This window comes from Zingiber officinale, chromosome 1A, assembly GCF_018446385.1.
Source record: "Zingiber officinale cultivar Zhangliang chromosome 1A, Zo_v1.1, whole genome shotgun sequence".
Lineage (NCBI taxonomy): Eukaryota > Viridiplantae > Streptophyta > Magnoliopsida > Zingiberales > Zingiberaceae > Zingiber > Zingiber officinale.
Window position 1 is genome coordinate 25,883,409 of NC_055987.1, and position 27,480 is coordinate 25,910,888.

General features: G+C 35.5%; 1 protein-coding gene and 1 long non-coding RNA gene across 4 annotated transcripts; both read right to left on the bottom strand.

Annotated features, from left to right (window-relative positions):
• Positions 1-2,624: 2,624 nt before the first annotated feature.
• On the bottom strand, positions 2,625-4,096 carry LOC122021418. Its single transcript, XR_006122550.1, has 2 exons — positions 3,898-4,096; positions 2,625-3,069 (listed from the first exon to the last, which is right to left on the bottom strand). It is a non-coding gene; the product is annotated as an uncharacterized LOC122021418 (long non-coding RNA).
• A 1,390-nt stretch (positions 4,097-5,486) lies between these two features.
• LOC122021425 (heterogeneous nuclear ribonucleoprotein 1-like) lies at positions 5,487-10,637 on the bottom strand. Of its 3 annotated transcripts, none has more exons than XR_006122551.1 (3): positions 10,218-10,637; positions 6,526-7,773; positions 5,487-5,922 (listed from the first exon to the last, which is right to left on the bottom strand). XR_006122551.1 is itself a non-coding variant. In XM_042579557.1 (3 exons), the coding sequence occupies exons 1-2, from the start codon at positions 10,437-10,439 to the stop codon at positions 6,613-6,615; spliced, it is 1,383 nt and encodes a 460-aa protein (XP_042435491.1). In that variant the 5' UTR covers positions 10,440-10,637; the 3' UTR covers positions 5,487-5,922; positions 6,591-6,612. The 3 variants fall into 3 exon arrangements, 2 of the variants coding, with proteins under 2 accessions (XP_042435491.1, XP_042435482.1); XM_042579557.1 differs by having other exon boundaries at positions 6,591-7,773; XM_042579548.1 differs by lacking the exon at positions 5,487-5,922 and having other exon boundaries at positions 6,195-7,773.
• Between the last annotated feature and the right edge of the window lie 16,843 nt (positions 10,638-27,480).

Genomic DNA, 27,480 nt, shown 5'->3' on the forward strand with positions numbered 1-27,480 from the left:
GTAAATGTTGAGCGAATGATCGAGTGAATGCCGAGCAGGCGATCGAGCAATGTCTAGTCAGCGATCGAGCAATGTCAAGCCGGCGATCGAGTGGTGCCGAGCAGGAGAGGAAGACACTTATAAGGTTGTTAAAGATGGTTTGTTGAGTAAGTTTAAGATGGTGGATGAGAGGTTACAAGTTAATGAACCAGCTGTCCAACACTTAATTGAAAGAGAGTTCAAAATTGGTAAAGGAAACTCTCTTTGAGTCAAAGGAATTAAAACAAAGAAGGAAATAGTTTTAAGTAACAGGTTGAAAGGTGGCTTAGATAAGATTTCAAAGAAAAGGAAAATAACGAGGAAAACTAACTAAACTTCAACAATTGTTAAAGTTTTGTCCTCATTCTTACTAAATTGTTGTTTATTTTTTGTTGTTACATTTAAGAAAGCATATAGCATTAAATCATTCTATTTTTTTATATAACAGGCTACAGAAGAGCATTATGAAAGTATATCCATCATGCCCAATATAGAATATCAACGAATGATCAATCAAGTTGAGTACTATTTTAATATGTTAAACTAAAATAATTAAGTTATCACTATCTAAAACTATATTTTATTATTTTAGGCTCCGTTTGGTAGGGGTGATAGGATTAGGATTATGTTTTCAAAAAGTTATTAATATGTCGTTTGGTAGGGTTGATTAGGGGTAGGATTAGGATTGATTGGGAGTGGGATTCACAATCCCTAGGCATGGGGAGTGATTAATAATCATACCTCTAATCCTATCCTAATCAACCCAATTCTAATCTTATCACCCCTACCAAATGGAGCCTTAGCCTACAAATCATAGATGTGTTGGGTTTGCCATATTAGTCGAAACTCAATTTCCACCACTTTTATTAACACAATTGCCTTAGGTTGACTCTGATATTGATTATTTTCATATAAATAATTAAAAAGGATGGTAAGAAACTAACCGTTTTGCTAAATACTTTATTAAACATGTATGAAATGAAAGTTTTAATATTGATCATTATCATGTATTATCTCTTTTAGTAGCAACTCTATCTAATCATTTGTCACAAGCAAATAATTAGATCTGAGTTAAAGACTTGCTATTGAATATCTGATTGTTTAAATATCAATAAGTTTAGATTTCTGATTAATTAGGCCATCATTACCTATGCTCTTAATCTTATTCTTAAATAACATTTGTCAATCTTTTATCTAATCAAGATATATATCATAAAGATTTCCGGTCATTTATTTGTAATTTAATAATGGAGTTGATAATATATAGAAAACACTTATCTTCTCTTCTAATTTGTCTCTGTGTGAAATCTAATTATATTATATTTGTTTCAACCATGTCTTATGTTATTAAGTTTTTTTTTGATATTCTAATTTATTGTATCGGTATACTTGTTAACACCTTAAAAATACTTTTATAATGAAGTTGTTCAGCTTTAATATTTTTATGATATTCTGTTGATTTTGAACCATATATATTAGCTTACATAACTTTCCTTTTTCTCTCTCTTTAGGGGCATCAATTATGTAGATATTGCTACAATGAAATGCACATGAACAAAGAGTGATTGATAACAATATAGGTATCTATTTCTATTATGTTAATTAGAATACATTAAAGTCTACAATTTTCTTTTTCTCAAAGTTGTTGAAACAAATTGATCAAAGTTTGACTTTTATCAATCCTATCTTCTTAATTATCACTTTGAATGTTTTGAAAAAATATAATTGTTTCTTGTTTGTGAATCTCTTATTCTTGTGCATCGTCAGTTGATAGACAAGATGAGATGGCAAGAGTAGTGGAGGCGGCCGAAGGGAGGGTTATCAATTGGGAAGGGTAACATGTCTTGGGAGTTTTAGCCGCTTCAAGATCTTTCAAATTTTCTCATCCTTGATGTCTCCTTTCTCCATTCTAATGCAATCCAAGAAATGTTAGAAGAAATATCATGTGTCTAAACTAGGTATTGGTACTGTCTATTGTGAATATGGATATATCTGTTGCTTGTAAAGATGTGATTGCATCTGGCTTAATATATAACTTATCTTATGCTGATGGAAAGATTTTGTCATATCATTTATCTTATCTTATTCTTGCACATACAATTGCATACACCTTTAGTATATAGTTGGAGAACATCATAACCTCAATCGCTTGATAGTTTTATTTCATGAGATCCTAAAAATTTGGCTTCATCATTACAATTTATCCTTCAAAATTCAATAATAGTCTTGGCTCTTTTTGGGTGTTCTTGTTCATTATTGTTTCTACAATATTCTATTTTTTCATCTTGAGACAAGATACAAGTTTCTAGAAAAGTTGTCTATGTTGCTCAAATTGCATGGATACAAACAGGCAACATACAAGATAACATTTTGTTTGACTTAAACATGGATAAGCAAAGATAATATCATAACAATAGTTGAAAGATAAGTAACATCCATTAGTATCTCCGTATTGGCATTATGTTCAATCTTTCATTAGAAGACATCACCTAAAATAACTAACAGAGATTGTTACAAATGCATATATGGAACAAATTTCATCAGACATCATTTGTTAACATACAAAGCTAACTGAAATAATGATACATAACTAATATCTATCCATAAACAAAAAAAAAAAAAACAATCATTCATAATAATATTTTTTTATCACATTACAATAATAGCACTATTTAACCAATCCAACTAATAAATAAAATAAGTATACAATCAAAATAATTAAGTTCATTATCACCAATATCCAAATCATAAGTGGTACATTCCAATTTTTCATATTATGTACAGGATAAACAATGTGTTCACTTCCTACCCTTGACTCCATTCTTGGTAACATCCTAAAGTCAATATCACTAGTATCTTCATTTAGTTTAGTATCAGACTTCATCCATTTTAACCATCCATGCTGTTTACGTCCATAATATAGTCTTCCAGGGTTCTTGATCGATCTAGAGACTAACACCAATGCTCTTAGTCTACAGTCCTGACATCGTATAATTTCAAATTTGGTATGGTCGATGTTGTTGTTACTTGATGATATCATTCAATAGCAACCTAAAAAGTAAAATTCAACAAAATTAAACTAAGCAATAATAGTTTGTATAAGTAATAGAAAATCACACATTTTTATGAAAAAATTGACAAACTTCACTCAAAGTAGCCATAACTTGCATAACATAGCTAAGTTTTATGACACACCATATTTTCCAAACAAAAGAGAGCTAAATAATGTATAGTATTATATGTCAAAAACTTGATTTACTATCTATTCATAAAATGTATAATAATATCCTATACTAAAGCTAATTAGGAAACTCCATCATAGTCTTTGTATGGTTTGCAAAGATCTGTTCATAAAATTTTCACATAAGGTTTCCTTTTCTAAGGAATAAAATTTGGTAGTATCCATAAACTAGTTATTTGTACGCTTGAGAAACTATTGTACCGATTAATTTAGTTTAATATATAGCAAAGTTGTGATGACTAAACTAAGCAAAGAAAATGACAATTATCACAAGTTTAGCTTCATACGAGTAAAACTTAGGAATAAAAGTTTTAAATGTCCATGGCTAAATGATTGATTACTGAAGATAATGTACTTAACCTACACAAGTTACTTATGCCGCATCTAATCTGTAAACCTAGTTTCTTCAAATAATTGTCTTGATCATACTGAGCATCAATCGTTTCTACTTTAATATGCTACACGTGAGGTTTGGGGATTAAATAGAATCTCTAATCATAAATTATCATCAGTAATATAAGGTGGATGGGTGCTGGTTAGTCATTAATCTATCCGCGACTGACCAAGGATACCTAGCTAAGGACCCTGCCAACCGACCACGCCTAGAGAAGGGGAAAGAGGGGGAGGAAGAAAGGTACCGAGCTAGAGCTGCTATCGTCGACTTTGGGAGGGGACGAAGCTGGAGCTGTTGTCAATCGTCGACAGAGGGAGGGGACACAGTTTTATGGTTGCTGGTTACCGTCGACTTCTAAAGGGGACGGAGCTGGCGGTGCTGGTGGGAGGGGACGGAGGGACCATCAATAGAGGGAGTTGAATGGTTTGGGGCAAAAGACTTTAGCACACAGAGAAGGGATTCGAAGAACTGTGGGTTTGGTGATGCACACTGCACGTGTTTTGCACGCACAACTCACTGTTCACAGGCAGTTTGGAACAGAAGATTTGAATTGACTTAACTAGTATCCTTTCTGTACTCCCGACTCACTATCTTCGAATTTCATTTTGTACCTTCCCACTCACACTCGGATTGGCGATGCTATTATACGCAAGATGTCACGGTACCCAAAAAGCTACAAATACTTGGGATGCTATAGTACTCAAAAAGCTATAGTGCTCGAGATGTAATACTGTCAAACGGGTCAATCTGTAATGGAACGAGCTAACCAACTAAACCCATCATATTACAAAAACGAGGCAAGCGGACCCGCTATGCTAGAGGGTTGGAAAATCTCCAACCTAATCCAACCCAGGACGAAAACGGGTTATACGAATCAATCGACGAGCCGACCAAAAAATAAGAAAATATATAAAAAAAGATTGAAAATTTTAAGTTTAAATCGTGAATTAAGTTTGTCAAGTTCAAGAGCTCATTAAATTTTTCACTCTAGTTATAAATTTTAGATTTTTTTTTTTTCAACTTGCCAACTAACCCAAACCCGCATGAGCCAATTCATGTCGGGGTTTTTTTAGCCAATCCATCCAGATTGCAAACGAGGCAAGCAACCCACTAGACTCATCTTAAAATGAGTTGATAAACTCTCAACCTAATCTACAGCACTGAGAAAGCTACAGTATCAAGATGCCACAATATCTGAAAAGATGCCTCGAGGCTTACACTCCCAACACTCAGACTTTTGACTATCAACATCCCATTTGGATTCGGGAGACCCACTCATATACCCAAGTACTTGGCCAACCTGACACTCGACTTTAACCTTCAACAAATCATGCATTTGGCCAGCGGTTCAACAACCTCTAACAACTCGTATAGAAGATGACACCTGGCTAACAACATGAAAATGTTAGAGCTAAGATCCAACAGTTCTCACCTTTGCTGATAATCTCACTTGGATGGTCGCCTAAATGGAGATTCTTTCCATTGACTATATAAAGATCAACGAAGATAAGTAAAGGTATGATGATTTTTTTATCATACACAGAGTTAACTCTTCGCCACCAACAACCTCTCCTCTCTCTGCCACGCCTACAACATCAATCACCCGCTAACACATTTTGACTCTCAGTTCACCAGGAGCATGCCGAAAGTTTCCACCCCGAAGGCGAAAGCAGGAGAAGAGCCCGAAATGGGGAAAAAAGACACCATCACTGAATTTAAAAGTAATCCTTAAAATTTAAAGCACTACCACATATGCTACTAGAAACATTACCTCTAGGTATACTACACTCACGCCCTTTTACTAGGGAGGCAAAGCATGCCAGAAAAATTATAGAAACAAATATTTGTTTATTTGCAGAAAAAATGAACGAAGCCATGTCTTCTTAATACACTCAGACGAGTACAGCAATCAGTATTTTCTGTATTTATTTGCTTCAAAAAAAACAATTATGTTAAACCTGGTGAGCATCTAAAGCAGTATTTCACCATAGTGCAGATTTCAGAAAAATGCACAAGTGGTAGTTTGACCTCTATCGTTCAGGAACTTACCACCACTATTAATTCTCAGCAATCACAGCAAGCACAATGGCGTCGATATAACCAAGTAATGCAAACACACACAAGGTCTTTGAGAAGGTGAAAGCCCAACGCATCAGCAACAAATGTTCTGGCTTCAAACAACAAAGCTTTTCTCCTGCATCCTGTAAAATCTCCTGCACCCTGTAAAAGGCTTCTGTGCAGTTGCTCACAAGCGAATGAGCTGCGATGCCTGTACAAAGGGCATAAAAGGGAGAACAATTATGTCATTTTTGACAAATATCTACCCTACTGCTACATTACCTTACTCCTTAACAATACTTTACTTGATCCTAAGTGGCCTCCAGTAGTCCCTTAATCTTACAGCATTACTACTGATGCTACTTCAATAAATTAATATTGGTATATTTTCAGATCTGTTACTGTAAGCAAGATAGATATCCAATATTTACACCTAATACACACAAGCAAACTTGCACGAAATAGACAGCAACAACCAAAATATTAATCTCGCAATAATACTAATTTGCTTAACAGAAAACTTAGTCATACAACACATACTGCAGTTGTCTACATTAAACACAAATAGATGATAAACAACTCTAGCTTGTAACTAGAGACAGCAAAATAAGTTTCTTGAAGTATAGCTGCAGAAAACCCAGGTATCCACACGGAACTTGACAAGAAGCTTTAGAAACACTAATAGGAGGTATCTACTACTCATAACCACTAATTTATACTACTGAGTCTATGGGAACAAGGGAATAATAGTCAAACTACCGAGATAAGATCAAGTGATAATAGCAATAAAACAACTGAGATCAAGCAATCCGACCCAAGATAAATTTATATCTTCGCCAAACGCCAAACACAACAGCTCAAGAAGCGCCCAAAAATGACCTTCCAAATATAACTCCTGCATTTACTGCTGCTGGGCTTGCCTACCCTGACCACCGCCATAATTAGCTCCATAATTGACTGGACCACCAGAAGGTCCATTCACCTGAGAAGATCCGTACAACCCTGCTTGTGCAGGGTCTGGCCTCCAAGAATTGGTATAATCAGAGCTTGAACTAGAATAACCTCCACCTGTGTAAGCAGAACCTGCTCCTTGTTCCCCTGAATTGCCTGCAGAAGTATTAACAGGACAACCACTACCACGGCCACCAAAGGACCCATAACCACCACCTTGATTACCATAAGGGACTTCTGACCCTCCATAGCCCCCATATCCATAACCCTGCCCCATATATCCAGAAGTTCCACTTTGACCTGATGGTGGTGCACTAGATCCTCCGCTAGATGCTGAGGCATTCCATGAGGATCCATAAGTTGCAGCTCCACCATAACCTGCAGAAGCCTGATTATTCCATAGGTTCCTTTGAGTACCTGGAGGACCACCTATATAACCAGACATAGGAGCAGTTGGATTTCCATAAGGACCAGAAGGTCCACTGTACCCAGCACCGCCGCCACCATAACCGCCAACTGCATACCCTGCATAACTAATGCCACTGTTTGCAGCTCCATACCCATAACCAGGTGTGCCATATCCAGTAGAACCATATGCTGAAAGGCTGTTGCCTGCTCCTTGAGGTTGCATGTATCTATTAGCCTCTGCCCCACTGTCATAAGAGCTACCATTACCAGTTGAACCACCATAAGATTGATGAGATCCACTTCCCAATGATCGGCCACTGCCAATATTCGTATTTACATCTTTTGGAAGGGCACGCTTGACTTCCACAGCCTTTCCATTCAGATCATGAAAAGTTTTCTGAAGAATTATATCAACAGTATCCTCTGATTCGAAAGAGATGAAGCCAAATCCTCGAGGGCGATGAGTGTTTTGGTCGTACATCACAACTGCATCAGTCACAGCACCATATGATTCAAAGTATTGACGAAACCCATCCTCTGTTAAATTGGGAGGCAAACCTCCAACAAATATCTTCTTGGTCCTTATGTTTGCACCAGAACCTGCTCCAGTTGACCTACCAGCAAAGGCACTTCCAGAAGTTTGATTTCCAGATCTTCCAGATATTTGTTGTTCTTCCCTTGAAAGAGCTCTTTTGGCTTCCACCTGGTGTTTAGATCAGAAAATCCAGAAGACATATAACTTACATCAACAGAAAATGAAAGAATAAAGATTTCTGCATCACTCACGACAATAAAAAAATGTAGTAAATATGATTCACATATGGCAGTTAGTAAACTAGAAGCATGTAGTCGCAGTAGAAATGGAATTTCAAAAAATAAAAGTTTTTTAAAAATAAAAGTTATTAAATGAAAACAAAGAATACTATTACTCGCTAGAGAAAGTAGAGTTATTAATCACGATAAACATTGCACATCCATACAGCCAAAAAAACTAGAATCTAAACATTATCAGAATTGATAGAATATTTGATTGAAATCAAGTACTCCTTTATCAAGGTTAACAAGCATCCTCCAATAGAGATCAGAGTAAAGAGAGAGACAAGAGGTAATCGTGAATAGCAAAATAGAAGAGAGAAAGGAGAGAATTGTCTATGAAACAAGCTAAAGGATTCATGAAGAGACGAGAGCCATAAGCAAAGCAAACAAACTCACTTTCATACATAGGTTCAAATAAGAGTTTGAGAGTTAGGATCATAGGTTGCATGTCCAAAATTCAATAAAATCAAATAGATTCCTTACAAGCAAAAGGAAAATTTGACACCAGTATCTCAGAGTGGAATATCAACTAAAAATCAAAATTAAATGCAAAAACATTGGCTAGCTCTTCTCTGACAGTAATATAATAATGGCACATCAATCCTCTTTGATAACTTCAGTTGTTGCCCAAGATGGAGGATATGGTTGGTGGTATTGTACATGGAGATATTCCAGAAATACAAGATGACTTCAGGTGTGTTGCTCCATTAAAGAGGAACAAATGAAAGATCATGTTTTGACTGTTGCAAAGACACGAACGGGTAAGCAGATGTTACGTGAACTCAGAAACCCTTCAATGGCTAAAGTAAATGTAATTGGTAGATGATGCAAAGATAAGAGAGTGATGCAGCAAATTCCTTGCTCGTGTACAACTTAAGTAGGGTTTCAGATGTTTGATTAAACTTCTTATTAACGTCCCTCTTTCTCCCCTTCACCACCACATTGTGCAAGATTAGGATTAGATCAATAATCCAACTGATGATGTGGGGCTTGATCACATTCCAGCCCAATTCCACCATATTTACAGCCAACTTAAGATGCTCTAATCATATTACATTATTTGGTCAGTAGAATCATGAAGTCCTACAATATGAAAGGTGATTTTGACTACCTTGACATGACTCATGTGACTAAGACTGAAGAAAATAAGCTACCAACTTTGATGATTCTTCTTCAGCTAGATTGAGTAGTTTTTCTGGAGCAAGGAATGTTTGTCACTCCTAGGGACACATGGACATACCCGACAATGTTACAAGCTGGGTACAAACTCTCCTACATATATTAAACTTCCAATATGCTAACAAACTCCATTATACTAAAATTTAGTTCCCAAGCAAAATCAAATGAGTTTAATAAAGTTAGACCCTGTGAACTCCCAAATAAAAGACATTCATTATTCATGTATGACAAACAAGATAGGATGGATTTTTGGTTGACTATCCACAGCATCTATTAGAAATCCAAGCATGTACATTCTCTTTTCACAAATGGTGACCCCTCATCATGGCTTATTTTTGCTGCCATTCCATCAATCAGCTAATTAATTTTTCCTGTTAGAGTAGTTTAAGGAATAGCAGTAGTTTGATGAATTCAAATTTGATGTTACAGATAAGATCATCAGTTCATGATTCATTTATATTATGACCTTATTCAACTATTCATCATGAACCTAGCATAAAAGTTCTTTCAGCTTCCACTAACATTGTTCTACATTCAAGTCTACTCTATCATTATCCAAAGGCCAAACCAAAAAGCTAAAAATTGAACTCTTATAAAGGCTCAGCTGCTCAGGCATTTTTGCTACTACAGATCTTGGAAATATACTAAAAAAGAAGAAGAAAATTTGAAGAGACTAGTGAACTCATAAAGTTCACGAACTGGGCCATGAATCTTACAAAGAATGAAATAAAATAAAATGCCCATTGTGGACAAAAAAATAATCTCTATAGAAACAGGCATGAGGCTATCATGAAGGTGAAGAAATACCCTAATGCACACTTCGATCTACAACATTTACACAAATACCAGTGTAAATGAAAAAGATAAACAAACACAAAGATGATAATTCATCAATATAAATACATGAAAAAATGTGGAATATAAGATAAATTCAACAGCAAAACAAATAAAACTCGGAACATCCTTGTCAGTGGAGACAATGGAGAAAGGTAAATCTCAAATTCTACTAGAAACCCACTCATCAAGGAACAGTTTTACATTGCATCCGAACAAATGGTACAGAAACAGAAATCCCTAGATGCAGAACCCGAAGAAAACAGCAGGTAGAAAGCGAAACGAGTTTAAAGGACACAGAGGGAGAAAGAGGCTCACGGTGCGACCATCAATGGTGTGCTTGTCCTGAAGTACGCGATCGAGGATAGAGGGATCTGCAAATACGACGAACCCAAAACCCCTGGGCCGGCCAGTGATCTTGTCCCTCATGATGACGGCGTCAAGGACCTCCCCGTAGTCTCCGAAGTGCTCCTTGAGTTTTTCCTCAGAGGTATCCCACGAGATGCCTCCGATAAAGACCTTCCCCTCGTCCGAATCCATCGCCTTCTCACCCGTGAAAAAGGATGATAAACTTCAAAGGCCGGCGGTGCAGAAGATGGGGGGAGCAGAGGCGCAGCACCTCCGGCTGTGGGAAGATAGAGGAAGGGAAGGGGCTGGCAAGAATAAATCGCAAAGTCGCGAACGCAATCAAGGGTTGACGTTGGATCGATCAGATGTGGGCTAGGGTTATACTTCCCAATTCCCATGGACCTCTCAGCCTTTATCATTGATATATATATATATTGCCACAATTGAATATATATATATATATATATATATATATATGATAGGAATCCAAGTTTTTATATTGATTATAATATTTCATAAGTTATTTTTAGACTTTAATATAATATATTATTTATTTAATATATATAATAGGAATCCAAGTTTTTATATTGATTGAGTATTAACTCCGGATTTATACCATATTTTATAAGTTATTTTTAGTCTTTAATATAATATATTATTTATTTATAAAATTATGATTAATTATTTAAATATTTTTTTTTAAGCAATGAAGGGAACATAGATTCAAGTCAGATCGATTTAAATTAGGCTAAATTTTGAGATTAATTAGGAAGATCAGACTCTGAAGTAATCTAAATCGTCCATTTGAAATTTTAGAAGATCTAAGTCATCCATCGTTATTCTGATCTATCCAAGTCAAAGATAGAATAGATCAGGACTATTGATCAAAATTTGAACCTCATCTAAATTGATCCGATCATTGATCAAGATCTATTTCTAGGCCATCGATTCATATCCAGCAGATTTAAATTGACAAGCTACAGAAACAGCAGGGCTTCGTCAAAATTGCTACAGGGCAAAAGTAGACATCACGCGAGATCGGGGTCATCATCGTCCACCTTCCACCATCGATCATCGTCGGAGCTCCATCCACCACCTAAGGGTTAAGGGTTTTTCCTTCCCTATCCACTCCAACCAGATCTGCGTTCCATCGGTGTTCCATCATCTTCACGACATTTGACAGAGGTAAGGGCATGCGTGAACGAGCTTCGTCTTCGATCTGCCACCACCTTCCATTGAGGTCCAGGGTTTTTCCTACCTCGATCACCTCCGGTCTTCAACCAGCACCACTCCTTCGAGCTCCTACCATCCATCCTCATCCTTCACAGGCCACCTCTTGATCAACTTCCTCTGTTCATCTTCACATTCAGCTAAATCTGATACAAGTTAGGGAAACCCTAACTTGCTCTGTAAGAATCATTCAAATCAGTAGAGTCCTCCATTGTTTGAGTGTATTTCCTTATTCATGTGATTGAATTGTTGGAAGAATGTTGATTTAATTCTCTATGCATTCGAACTTGATAGTTTGTTTGGTAGATTAGTTGATTTTGCATCTAAGTGTTAAAATGTTAGTATTATGTTCTTGTTCCATTCAATTCAGTAGATTGAATTAGGTCATTTGCTTGCTTCCATTTTCATGAGTTGATTTGCAGTTATAGTATGGTTTGTTTCGATCTCTTATCAATTGCATGCTCTTTAGTTTCCTTGCCTCATACTTTCATGAATGCTTCGTGATCATAGTGTGTTTTCTATTAGTTGTCTTATTTTTTCATGAATTGTTTTCTGATGTAGATTAGCAAGATTTCAATTTCATTAGTTGCATTACTCTATGTTACCATTATTTCCTTCGTGTTCATAGTTTAGTGAATTTGCATTCATGACGGTTGCATTGAATTCCATTCTTTGGTTGTAGCTTTAGCAATTGAAAACCCTAACCCTCATTCATAAATAAATATAATCCTAAGATTAGAATTCATCTGTTGTATTCCTTGTGAATACGATCCGAGTTGCCCTAAACTACATTAGTATAGAAAGGGGTTTCGGTATTTTATTTGTACATATTTCATGACAAAATATGGGTTTATCAATAGTTTAGCCCGACAGACCGGCCACTATGTAAATCTGAGAAGCATAGGTGGATCACGACATGACACCTAGCATCTAGCATTCAAAAATGCAACATGAATTTTGAACCCTCACTATATGAAAATCATCCATTTGCCATTGTCCTTTACCCAAGGTGAGAAATTTGACACATGAACAAGATGTCAAATTGTCAGAATGAATTTAGAGATTTATAGTTTCACTCATCATGGAATACTCTTGAGATCTAGAATTATTAGAATTTTATGATAAAATTGTTATATAAATTTTAGATATTAGATATTTCCTTTTGGATTGGTTTATTTGTAAGTTGTACATATGAATATAAACCGAACCCGATTAAGTGATTAATCTTAAGTTCATTGGATTTTGGGTTATCGGATGTGGATTTACTGTGGAGAACATGTTAGCTCGATCTGTTATTATCTATGAACTGATAACGGATTGGATTCCCCTAAAGGTTTAGGTATCATTTTGACAACTCTTGGTTCCCCATTAGATGAAGAGGATTTGGCACCGTCAAACCTAAGTCTCTTGGAAGATCAACCTCCTTCTTCCTTATGTTAGGGAATAGGTTGCTAAACACGCAAACGCGCAGCAGAAAAACCTATTTCCTCCAGAAGATCCATGCGAAGGGAAACATAATCTTATTCTAAGTTAGATCTAAAGACATGATAAAGTTATACCTTTGAAGCGTGCTCACGATCTCCCGGCAGCTCGGATCACAGCACGATCAAGCGTTCGCGCCTCTACGGTATCCACACGAACAAGCCTTGCCTTCATTTGTCTCACAAACTCAACAAGATGGAGATCAAAACACCTAAGGTTGTGCTAGCAACCTCAACTAGGAGTTTCGGCCAAGAAGAGGGAAGGAGGAAGAAGAAGATCAAGGAGACCTTTCACCTTCTCAAGTGATGAAAATCTTATGAAAAATATCATCCAAATGATATTTATAGCCATCCCATGGAATACCAAAAGTCTTCACCCTTTCATCTTCTAATCCAATGTCTCAAAATCAACCATTCAATTCAATGGTTGAATTTTGACCATTCAACTTCCTTGGTGAACTTAAGTTCACCCAATGAGTCTAACCCATTAATTCTCATGCAATTCGACTCAATCCAACAATTGGATCTATTTGAGTCTAACTCAATGAGTCTAATTCGGATTACACTTAATCCAATGAGTGGGTTCATTCGAGTCTAATTCAATGATTAATCCAAAAAGCCTAATCATCTCATGATTGGCTCTTAGAGCTAATTACTAACACCTTAGGAGCACAAGATCAGGAAGAGACAATGCTACAACAATGACACTTCCATTGCAATTAGGTTCTATTTCATTGTTTTACAACTTTTATTCTTGTTATGCCATGATTCCTAGAAACAAGATCATATTCATGTACTTGTATTTTTCCTATTCAAATTCTTATTTGGTTCTTAGAATTCATATGACATAAGATTTCAAGTTCTTTTAATTGGTAGAAGAGCCAAGTTATGTTTCTTCAGATTTCATGGTTTGAAGTTAGAGTTTTTCGTTAATCATTTATTTTAGCAATTTGATCGTCAAATTACTGTAACAGAAAACCTAAGAAAGACTTGGATTTCAAGTTTTTTACATTTTTGTGAAGAACACGAATAATAGCGAGCGAACCACTTCTTTGTCGAAAACCACCACGACTTTAGGTCCAATCACGATAGCTTAATCAATTGGCTTGGTCGACCAATCAATTACTAAGTCTAAAATAGCGAACAGAATTGATAGGAATTGATTGATCTAATCGATTTACTTGACACCAATCGATTGGTGAATTTAACAAATAGATTAGGACAATAGATCGAATATGCATGGATCGATTTTTAATCGATTAGGAAGAACTTTCTATCAATTAATAGAAGAAAAATCATGATAAAACTAATTGAAATCGATCAACTTAATCGATTGATGAATTCAATCAATTAGCATTAAAATCTAATCAATTAATAGTCTTAAACTTATAACTACGTCAATTTTTAATTGATTAAGTTTGTTTTTTAATTGATTGAGATGGTTTTTAATCGATTAAGTTTTGTTTAATCGATCGAGATTATTTTTAATCGATTAGGCTTCCTGGTAATCGATTAAACGATTTCTTCATTGAACAAGAATGAATTGTTTCATAGCGCATGAGGTATTACCACCATGAGGTCTGGAGTTTGAATCTCGACAAAGCTGAGGTAAATGTCTCCCTTATGTGCTAGTCACTATTCCAAAAGCTAGTAGCCGCCCGTGATTTACCTCCTCCGTGTTGGCCCTGGGACAGGTTGGCAGGGGCGTTGGGGGCGAGCGTATTCATCTTTTGCCACCAAGAACGAACTGTTTCATGCATGAAATAGTGAATAAAAAAAATCATGCATTCACATGCATTTAAAAGGAATTAAATAATAATTAAATTGTAGAACTTCAGAAGCTCTAGCTTCTTAAGGGTGAGTTATGTTGGTGCAATATGTTGGATTGGAAAGACGTTAGAGGAGAATGAATAATATTCTTCCAAAATCATATTTTAAAACAAGTTATGCAGTGGAAAAGAAAGAACGAAAATGAAACTAGAAGGAAGAAGATAAGCACACGCTAACATAAGTAATTTTTTACTTGGTTTGGAGCCTTCAACGACTCCTACTTTAAGGCTTGCACTCTTTGAGTGTTTTCATTAGACAATCATTATCAGTTCGAACAATAAGTTACAAATATTGAGCACAAGAACTGAAATTAATTGTTACCGATAAACAGAAAGGAAATTTGAAATCTTTTGTTCTTCGAACTTTGGAGTAGTCTTTCAGTGTCGTCAGAGCCTTTTCAGAATAGCACGTAAGAATGAAACTTGTAGGAGATGTTATCTTGAAGCTGTTGGTCTGAAGCCTTTATATAGATCCATTCCAGGCACTTGAAACCCCTCCAGGCGCCTAGACTATTGCCGGCGTGGCGATCACTCGTTGAGACTTGGTCCGTCAAATTTATCCACTTTCGGGCACCCGAACCCCCTCCTAGCCCTTGGACCGTTGACATGGGTTTGACCAGTCGTCGTACTCCAACTCAGCTTTTGGATGAAATTTGTGGTCCAGGTGCCTGGACCAATCCCGGGCGCCCGACCCACCTGGGTGCTTGGTCAGGCCGCTCGGGTGCCTAGCCAAGCCGCCCAAGCGAGGCTAGTTCAAGCTCCCGGACACCCCTTTTTCAGCAGTCCTTCTCCTACAAAAAGGAGTTAATTCAAGTAAATAAAAATATATTTATTCTGTAAAATAAAGTTAGCACAACAAAATATAATAGTAGTAGTAATTAGATTCTGTCTCTCCGAGACCAGGATCTAGTCAAGACCTCAACTTAGGTTTCCCAAATGGACTTAAGTTGGATCGACACCTACAGTTCTCACAATAGGGAACGCATTTTCACTGGATCTCTCCTCCAGTTGTTTGTCTCCACTTACCAACTACAGTCATTTGACTTGTCTTTGACGTACCAGGTCTTCCCGCTAGTTGTAAGGTCCCATGGACCCAACTGGACTTTGGCCGGTTGTAAGGTCCCGCAAACTCAACTTGACTTTCCACCAGATATCGGGTCTCGCAGACCTATCTGAACTTCGCACTAGCTATCGGGTCCCGTGGACCTAATTGAATTTCAGCATGATGTCAGGTTCTTCAAACCCGTCAACTCTAGTACACTTGGTAAAATAATTATACCACAAACACTCTGACTTTAAACCACTTATCATTCATCAAAATTTGAGTTAGATCATTAGTGTAAATTACACCAGTAATCTTCCCCTTTTTAATGCAATAACAACATAGGTTAAAGTTAGAAAAAAAATATTGAAAGACAATATGCAAAATGCAAACAAATGATTTAAGTTAGTTTTGAATTTGATGTACTTGATCAAATTTGTTTGTTCTTTTTCTACATTAACGCTTACTCTTCCCCTTTGACATTCATAAAAAAACAAAGTAAAAGAAAAACCAGCATAAAAATATTTGCAGAAATATAATTGAAAATAAACACTTTTTACATCTCAGACTTAGAGAGAGGTTTGAGCAAAAACTTGCAACCATTTTTAAGAGCAATTTCTAAGTAAAATTCTGGCAAAGTTGTTTTCCAAGTAAGACTTTGGAAAAACTTTCAAGGAAATTTCTTCATAATTGTTGAGGAATTTTTTTTCAAAAGAAACTTCTAAGTCAAGTTTTTCAAAAGAAGAAAAAAAATCTTAAGTGAACTTTTTCTAAGTAACCCTTTGAAAAAAAAAATTCTAAGTAAATATTTTTAAAGAAAACTTTTCTAATAAAGATTTTTAAAGTAAGTTAAAGAAATAATTTTCTAAGAGAAGATTTTCAAAGTAATTTTAAAGAAAAATTTATCGAAGAATGATTTTTAAAGTAATTTTAAATAAAAATTTTTAAAGTAATTTTAAGAAAAAATAAAAAAAATATTTTCATAAATTTTTAGGTAAGTGTTTCCTAAAAAAATTTGTAAATGTTTTCAAAAAGATCTAATTTTTCAAAAACTTTCAAAATTATGTATTTTTGAAAATATTTTTAAGTTGTTCAAGCAAATTCTCCCCTTAATCTAATATCTGTATTGAAAAATAATTATTCAATTACCAATATCCTTAATACATGTCTAACCATTAGTTACTAACTATCTATCAGAAGATAGTAGTGTTCACTTGGTTAGTCAAGTTAAGTAAAATTTGATCCAGCTTATTATTTATTAAGAAGGATTGCTTAACTTGATCAATGTATTATTGTATTTGTAGCGCGGACTTGTTTTGATGCACTGATATAGACATCTGAAGTCCAAGCAAAGGTCTATGCATCTCACGTCATTATATGTTTTTAAATACACAATTAAGATAGACCTAGTGTGTTTGTGAGATACTCGATTCTTAGATCTATAGGATCATATTTTCTATAGATTTGATCTAAGCTAAGGCCAAAATAAATTTTGCAACACTAGAGAAATGGGAAATTTTAGAAAATATAAGTAAATAGTTTTCCTAGAATTTGCAAATTACTTAAAAACTTATTTGATAATAACAGTCTAGCCTATCATACGCATTCCCTGTCGTCTTCATAGATTATTGAATTCATATTCTGGTAGTGATTTAGTGAAAATGTCAGCCAAATTTGACTTAGACTCAATATAGTTGAGTTAAATGTCTCATTCCTAACGTGATCTCTAATAAAGTGATATTTAATTTCAATATATTTGATTCTTGAATGATACACTGGATTTTTGATTAAGTTAATTGAACTGATATTATCAATATAAATTTACATTCTAAGTTAAAGTCTTTTAATATATGCATCATCCATAACATTTGTGTTATACACTCATCCATTGCTATGTACTTAGTTTCAGTAGTAGATAAAGTAACACAGTGTTATTTTCTACTAAACTAGCTGACAAGTGATAGTCCAAGTAATTAGCATCCATCACTTATACTTTTACAATCAAGTTTACAGCCGACATAATCTAAGTTAAAGTAACTTATTAGTTCAAAATTAGGTGTTATAGGGTACCAAATTCCTACATTTGGTATGCCTTTCAAATGTCTAAAAATTCGTTTTATATTAGTTAAGTGGGATCCCATAGTACAAGTTTGGTATCTAGCACACATACTAACGGTAAATAAAATATCAAGTCGTCTTGCAGTTAAGTATAAGAGGCTGACACTTTTATAATATTTTAGATCTATGAGTTTTCCATTTGGATCATTATTTAAGGTTGTGTTAGTTGTCATTGGTATTTTTTATTTCTTTGATATTTTCCATTCCAAATTTTTTAAGTAATTCTTTGATGTATTTTTGTTGGTAAACATAATTTCCTTCATTTCTTTATTTAATTTGTAATCCTAAGAAATAAGTTAGTTTACCTACTAGGCTTATTTCAAATTCTTGGTCCATTAATGTTACAAATTTTTGGAAAAATTCTGAGTTGGTTGAACAAAAAATTATGTCATCTACAAATACTTGGGGTATGAAGATATTTTGTTTGACTGATTTTACAAATAGAGTTGGATCAATTTGAAATTGGTTGAACCCTTTGAAAATTAGATAGGAGGTCAACCTTTCATACCAGACCCTAGGTATTTATTTAAGACCATACAAGTCTTTTTTTAGTTAAACACTTGATCAGGATGATTTATACTTTCAAACTTAGGTAGTTGATCTACATAAACTTCTTTTTTTATTAGCCCATTTAAAAAGGCGGATTTAACATTTATTTGATAAAACTTAAATTCTTTATGAGCTGCATAGCTAAGTAGTATTCTAATAAACTCAAGTCTGGCAACTGGAGTATATGTTTCATCATAGTCAAGTCTCTCTAATTGATTAAACCCTTTAGCTACTAGTCTAGCCTTGTTTCTAACAATTTCCCCATTTTCACTTAATTTATTTCTAAATACCCATTTTGTTTCTATTACCTTTTTATTATTAGGTAATAGTACTAAATCTCATACTTCATTTCTTTCAAACTGGACTAGTTCTTCCTGCATGGCTATGATCCAGTCTAGGTCAAGTGGGGATTCTTTTACTATTTTAGGTTCGATTTTATAAATCAAAGATATTTGACTTAGGTTTCTGAAAGATGATCTAGTCTGAATTCTTAATTAGGTCTGGATCACCTATAATTTGTTCAATTAGGCGGTCTGAGATGGCTCTTATTGTTCTAGGTTTAGTTTATATTTGTTCATTTTCTTTTGGTTGATCAACTTCATATTCGTCTATTAAATTTTCACTTGCTCCCCCTAGATCAGTGTTAGCTCTAGCGAAATTAATTGATTGGTATTGAGGTTGAGTTGAGTTAGATTCTTTAGAGTTAGTAATTTCGTCAAATTTTATATTGGTTGTTTCCTCAATTCTTAGAATAGTTTTATTGTAAACTCTATATCCTTTACTATTTAGGGAGTACTATACAAAAGATGATATTTTCTACTTTTGAGGTGAATTTTCATAAATATTCTCTTATATTTAATATGTAAATAGGACATTCAAATACCTTAAAGTATTTAATACTTGGTAATTTATTATAGTAAATCTCAAATGGACTTTTATTATGTTTCTTATTTATTGTTATTCTATTTTGTACATAACAGACTTTACTAACAGCTTCAGTCCATAAATATTTTGATAATTAGTATTCATTAAGCATTGTTCTAGTGGTTTATTGGAGAGTTCTATTTTTTATTTTCACTATTCCATTTTGTTGAGGTGTATTAGGACATGACAATTTTTTATAGTACCCATTTTCTAAGCAGAATTTAGTAAACCTATGATTTTTAAATTCTCCACCGTTATCACTCCTAATGCTTTTGATTTTTGAATCTTTTTATTTTTTAGTTTATTTACAAAAATTACTAAATATTTCATCCTTATTTTTTTTAAGAATTTTACCCAAGTGAATTTTGAGTAATCATCAATTATTACTAAGACGGTACAAGTTTCCATTAATAGATTTAATCTCATGTAAATTAAATAAATCTAAGTGTAATAATTTAATTATTGAATTGGTTTGAATTTGATTAGTTAGTTTGTGGGTTAATTTGGTCTATTTTCTAATTGACAAGCATTATAAATTGTTAAGTCTAAGTTAGGTAGTTTTAGTAGTCCTCTAACTAAGCCATTTAATTTGATGAGATTTTTAAATTTAATGTGGGGCATTCTCCTATGTCACAGTCAGGTTTTCTCTTTTTGTGTCAAGTGACACTTAAGTAAGGAGTCGGCTAGGTCAATTGTATAAATGTTATTATTCCTCAGTCCTTTTAATTTTATTGTATGGTCTTTCATATATTTAATCAAGTATTTAGTGGATATAAACCTAACTTTATATTCTGAATCACATAATTGACTAACACCAAGTAAGTTAAATTTAAAACTTTCAATAAGGAGTATTTTATTAATAATGAAATTAGATTCTAGTTCAATGTTACATATTCTAATTGCTTTTAGTTTGTTTTTGTTTCCAAAAGTAATTGTTTCTAGTCTTTTTAAGGTTAATTTTGTGAACATGGTTTGATCCCTGGTTATGTGTCGGAAGTAATCATTGTCCAATATCCATTTAAATTTCTTTTAAAAAAAAATTAGGAGAAACAAACTTTTAGCTCAAGTGTAAACTTAATTATAATTTAATTTATTTTTATTTTATTTTTAATTTAATCCTTATTTATCTCACCCGATCTATGTTTTCAATCAGGAAATCTTATAATTTTGTGAGATGAGTTAAGTTAAATTCCAGGGTTTGGTTTAACTTGTGTTAGATTCAAGTTTAGCTTTGAGTTCAATAAAAAGACATTCTTTTGATAAACTTCTAAGTTATGGCAAGTTACTTGAATATCATTAGAGTAATCACACATACAAAATTTTTCAAATAATCCTATTCACTGAACTTAATACAAAATTTTAGTCTAACCAACTAGGATTAGTAAGGGGTAGCTTCAATTAGTTGCATCAATCCAAATGCACCAAGTCGAAGTCATATCTTCCTAGACATGTATAGACATAGTTTCCCTAACCTACTATCATCCAAAACTTCTCCGATGCTATTTTTTAAGTTAAACTTTTGTCCCTTTTTAACCTAGTCCTAATTACCTAGCCGAGTAAATTATTATTTTGGAGGTGGCAACTAATTTGGAGCCTCCCCTAAATTATTAAATTTTGGGTTTAGGTTTTAGATTTATGTTAATATATTTTATAATTATAGTAAATTTGATTGTAACTTGAATTTAAATTAACTTTGTAGTTATTTGATTTAAATTTAGTTTTTCAATTTGAGTTTGATTTGTTTGATTTTATTTTTCATTTTAGGTTTGAGTTAGAATTAATAAGTTTAGTTGGATTTAGTTTTAGATAATGAATTTCATTTTTAAGTACATAAAATTGATTAAGTCCTACTTGCGTGGTTAGATACGTTTTCGAAACTCAGGCTTTGGTTTGATTCTTAGTTTGGATGACTAGAGATATGAAGGTTTTGTTAGTCGACCTGGACTTGTATCCGAGTTTGGACTTATTGTATGCAGTTATTTGTGATCCAAGTATCATATCTAAGTACTTGGATCTAGTTGTAAATTTTTCTAACAAATCTTTAAAATTAGTTACTTCAGTTTTCAGTTTAGAGTTTTCTTCTTCAACTCTTTCAACTTGAGTTGAGTTAGTGTTTTCTGTTTGGGAGTTTAATTGTTCCTTAAGGTGCTGGTTTTTCTTAAGGAGTGAATTATTTTATTTTAAAAATTTTATTAATTTTTTATTGAGATGTGCGATTATTTTAAAAAACTTAGCAGTTAAGATAGATGATATCTCATTCGAACCTTTGGAAACAAATGCGGACTGTTTCTTGATTCGTAATCAGGCTTGTCGTCTTGTTCCGTCTCACTCTCTGATTATGGTCTGATTGGCATTAGCGCGAGATAGTTGTGATGCTTCTGATATTCGACATCCGACTCTTCATCCCAAGTCACCTTATCTTCTTCCTGCATTTTGATGTTAAGTAATTTATTCAGAGGTGAATCCTTTTTGGTTACCTTTGCATCATTTGTTTCTTCGTGTAATTCGATGAGTTTATTCCAAAGGTCCTTTGCATTCTCGTGCGGGTTGACTCAGTTTAGTTCCTTCTTCGTGAGTCCATACTAGATCATGTTCAATGCCTTGAAGTTGGTTTACGCCTTCCTTTTCATCTCCAGAGTCCAATTTTCAAGGTCCAATGGAATTTTGGTGTTGTCGATCAGAGGCTTGTATCCCTTGTAGATGCTAAACCATTAGTCTAGGTCTGTCTGTCTTCAAGTACACCTCCATCCGCTTCTTCCAATGTGGGAAGTCATCCTAGTTGAAGAGGGGGGATGAACAATGTTATATCCCTCATTTTAGGCCATTAAGATAGAACCTTGCACACAAAGAAAAGGAAAAATAAATCTCAAGACTAGGTCTTGAATTAGTAGTCTGGGAGATAATAAAAATATTAAACTCAATTGGTGTTGCACCAATTTAGAGTATTTTGCAATGAAAAAATTTGTCCAAAGAGGTAATTGCACCAATTTGGACTATATTGAAAAGTTTAAAAACTGAAAAAAAAATATTAAAAGATTTTGAAAATCATCCCCTTGCATGATTGGTGGTTGCACCAATTCAGAGTTAACCGGGCTCTAATACTACTTGTTAGATTGGAAAGACGCTAGAGGAGGGTGAATAATGTTCTTCAAAAATCACCATTTAAAACAAGTTACACAGCAGAAAAGAAAGAATGAAAACAAAACTAGAATGACGAAGACAAGCACACGCTAACACAAGTAATTTTTTACTGATTAGGAGCTTTCAACGACTTCTACTCTAAGGTCCACACTCTTTGAGTCTTTGAGTTTCACTGGGCAATCACTATCAATTCAAATAATGAGTTACAAAGATTAAGTACAAGAACTAAAATTAATTGTTACCAACAAAGAGAAAGGAAATTTAAAATCTTTTGTTCTTCAAACTTTGGAGTAGCCTTTCAGTGTCGTCGGAGCCTTTTCAGAGCAGCACACAAGAATAAAACTTATAGTAGATGTTATCTTGAAGCTGCTAGTCTAAAGCCTTTATATAGGTTAATTCCGAGCACTTGGAGCATTGCTGATGTGGCGATCTATCGTCGAAATTTTATCCGTCAAGTTATCCACTTTCGGACGCCCAGACCCCTCTGAGCGTCTGGATTGTTGACGTAGATTTGGCCAGTTGTCGCCTTTTTCAAGCAGTCCCTTTCCTGTAAAAAGAAGTTAGTCCAAACAAACAAAAATATGCTTATCCTGTAAAATAATATTAGCACAATACAATAAGATAGTAGTAGTAATTAGATTCAATCTCCTTGAGATCAGGATCTAGTCAAGATCTTAACTTAGGTTTCCCAAATGGACCTAAGTTGTACTGACGCCTACAGTTTCCTCAATGGGGAACACATCCTCACTGGATCGCTCCTCCAGTTGCTTACCTCCACTTACCAATTATATATCGTTTGACTTGTCTTTGACCCATCATGTCTTCCTACCAGTTGTCAGGTCCCACGAGCCCAACTGGTATTCGACTGGTTGTCAGGTCCCGCGGATCTAATTGGACTTCCCGCCAGATATCGCGTCTCACAGATCTATCTAGACTTCACACCAGCTATCGGGTCCCGCGAACCTAGCTGGATTTTAATATGGTGTCAGGTCCCTCAAACTCATCAACTCCTACACACTTAGTAAAGTAATTAGACCACAAATACTCTAACTTTAAATCACTTGTCATTCATCAAAATGTCAGATGGATCATTAGTGTAAATTACACCAACATAATCAACCTCCAAGGTTTTGATATTTGATAATGTACCTCAAGTCTGGTCAGGTTGACTAAGGGTTAATCCAAACAGGACTTAATATTTAAAAGAGAGAAGTCTAGTCGGGACCAGATGACTAGCAAGGGTAAGTCCTAACTGAAGATTAGATAGGTGAGAAGTTTATTAAATGACTAGTCCTAACTGGAGGTTAGGTAAGGATAAGTCCTAACTAAAAGTTAAGCGTATGAGAAGTCTACTAAGTAACTATTCTAACTAGAGATTAGGTAAGGGGAAGTTCTAGTGAGTGAAATTAGACCATAGTGAGTGAAGTTAGATGGTGAAAATCCCAGTGAGTGAACTAAAATAATGGAAGTCCTAGTGAGTAAAGCTAGACCCTAGTGAGTAAAGCTAGGTTATAGAAGTTTTGGTGAGTGAAATCAGACAATAAAAGTCCTAGTGAGTGAAGCTAGGCAACCTTAGGGGGAGGTAATCCTAGGTAATGAGAAGTCTTGGAAGAGTAAAATCCATGCATGTGTGACTGATTGATTTCAGGTCGATCGCATGTGGTCGACCGGACCAGCGAATCCTTAATACTGCTAACATCATTTTATCTTATTGTTTTATATCTATTGTGTTAACTCAGTATTGCAGGTAAGTCTTAGTAGATCAAATTGATCAGACATTGAGCAGGACTAAAGAAAGTCTAAACAGGTCTGGATGACCAAATGTTTGGTAGGTAAGTGAAGGTAAGTCATAGGAAAAGAGAGATTCGATGCAGATGAGCCCCGGTGGGACTATATGCACTGGTTCAGTTTAGATCCATATTGGAAGTCTAAGCTGAGACTATGACTAGATCTTGATTTTGATAAGACGAGATCTAATTAATGATTTTACATATTATTTCTTATTGTGCCAACTCTGTGGTGTAGGAGAGAAAAAACTGAAAAAAGGGTTTCCAGGCATCCGGGAAAGGTCAAGGTGCCCGAAGGTCTGAGCGCCCGGACCGAGTCAAGGCATCTGGATTGGTCTGAACCTAATTTCTTGCACATATGAGTTGGTGCATATTGATTGGCTAACACACATCGGCTTTTAGGTGCCTGGGGCTGGTCCAGGTGCTCGGGAGTGGATAGAGGCTATTGGATAGGGCTTCGTCGATGTGCGACCACGTTAGCGGTCCAGGCGCTTGGACCGGGTCCTAGAGCCTGAAGGTGGATAATTTAGCTATGAAAAAAGATCAAGTAGATCTCGATCAGGCATCCGGGGGTGGTCCAAGCACCCAGAAATACCACTACAAGAAAAAAAAAAGCTGATACACAACACTTAAAAGACAACGTATTTTGTAAAAAAAACGTTGTCTTTTTTTTTACAACGCTTTTAGTGAAAAACGTTGTCTATATTTTTTTCTTCTTATCAAAGACAACACTTTTTTAAATAAGCATTGTCTATTAATATTTTTGGGTGAAAAGCAATACTTTAAAAAAGTGTTGTCTATTAACTTTTTTTTATACGTTGTCCTCGTTTTTTTCTTTCGCCATTTTCTCCTCCGTCTTTTTTTTTCCGCAGCGTTTTTCTTTTCCTGCTCTCCAAAATTTTTATGCCAAAATCATATCCCGAGCCCTAAATGCCTTCCCAAATCCCTCTCTACACACACTACGATGTCTTCACGATCACGGCACTACCTCTCCCTCACCTGATTTGGACCGCCTCCTCCTATCCTTTCCTTTTTACTGCCTCCCCAATCGGCTCTTCTCCTCTCCCTTCTCAACCGGTATTCCCCCTTGGCCGATCTCCATCCTCCCTCCTCCAAGATCTGATGGACATGTGGGATGCGATCATCGAGGCGACGAATGCCTTGGACCCATCTTCGACGATGGGAACGACATTGACATTGTAGTTGAGCCTCCTAGTAGCATGCATCGTCCTACCTCAAGATCATGGTGATGGCGTTCAGGTTGTTGTGGGATTCGAGGGCCACCTCCTACCTCAAGAACTCCACTTGCCATAGAGCCTTCTCCACATGTACGTTTATAGTCCATTGAAACATCAGAGTTTTCGCTTGGTTTCTTGTTCCAGAGATCTTTATCAATGGTGAAATGAACAGGATGGGGAGGGGGAGATCGAACATCGACATTCGACACTTATCCTTGAAAACTAGAACCAAAATCGCTTCTCCAAGGGTTGAGTCAGCACTTCAATTTCTCTTGCTCTCCTCTAGCGTCGAATTGCTTGTTGGACGGGTTCTCTCAGTGGAGGATGGTGAAGCTACCGAACATAGAGAATGCCATTGTCGTTAGGAACAGGACACTCAACGAGTGTAAAGACTAGTCCTAACTGGAAGTCCTAATTGAAAGTTAGACAAATGAGAAGTCTACTAAGTGACTAGTCCTAACTGGAAGTCATGCAAGGAAAAATCCTAGTAAGTGAAGTCATACCTTAGTGAGTGAAGCTAAGTGGTTGAAGTCCTGGTGAGTGAAGTCAGGTCCTAGTGAGTGAAACTAGGTGGTGGAAGTCTTGGTAAGTGAAACTAGGCCCTAGTGAGTGAAATTAGTAGAAGTCCTAGTAAGTAAAGTCAGACAATGAAAATCCTAGTAAGTGAAGCTAGGAAACCTTAGGTAATGAGAAGTCTTGGAGAAGTAAACTCCAAGCATGTGTGACCAACTAGTTTCCGGTCGATTGCACGCGATCAATAGGACCAACGAATCCTTAATATTGCTAACATTGTTTACCTTACTCTTTTATATCTGCTAACTCAATATTGCAAGTAAGTGTTAGTAGATTAGGTTGATCAAACACTAAGCAAAACTAGAGAAAGTCTAAACAGGTTTGGATGACTAAATATTTGGCAGGTAAGTGAAGGTAAGTCACTGGAGGAGAGAGATCCAGTGAGGATGAGTCTCGGTGGGACTATAGGTACTGTTCTAGCTTAGATCTATATTGGAAGTCTAAGCTGAGACCATAACTAGATCATGGTCTTGATAAGACATGATCTAATTAATGATTTTACATATTATTATAGTTTGTTGTGCTAACTCTATGGTGTAGGAGAGCAAATGCTGGAAAAAGGGTCTCCAGGTACCCGAAGGTTTAGGCGCTCGGACTGGGTCAAGGCGCATGGATCGGGCCAAACCCAGTTTCTCGCATAGATGAGTTGGAGCATGTTGATTGGCTGACACACATCAGTGTTCGGGCACCCGAGGTTTATCCAGACACCCAGGAGTGGATAAAGGCTACCGAATAGAGCTTCCCTGAGGTGCAACCATGTTAACAGTCTAGGTGGCCAGAGGTAGATAATTCGGTGATGAAGACGGATTGGATAGGTCTCGATCCAGGCGCCCGGGGTGGTCCAAGCACTCGAAAATACCTATAAACGGAGTCTCGACCAACAACCTTAGTACAACACTTCTACACGATCCTTTCATTATTCAACTGCTTTGACTACGTGCATATTGTTGTGTTGCTGCCGCGTGACTATGCTTCTACATTCGATTGTTGTCGGTAGACCGACTTCAACACACAGGCGCTTCAACTTCTACATTATCATGTTAGGTAACATTAATTTCGATAATTTACTTTATTGCTTAAAGGAAGTGTAGTTTGTTACATTTATCTTATATTCTCTTTGTATTCGATTACTCTATCGAGAGATTACTAGTAGAGAATTAGTGGATTTCCCATCGATAGATTCAAGGGACTTAGATCTTAGGGTAGGAGTTGTTGGATACTCTAAACCAAGTAAATCATTGTGTTTTCATTTTTATTTTATTTTCTTTTTCACACTTAGTTATTTTCCTGCTGCGTACTCACTTGTTTTTAAAATTCAAAA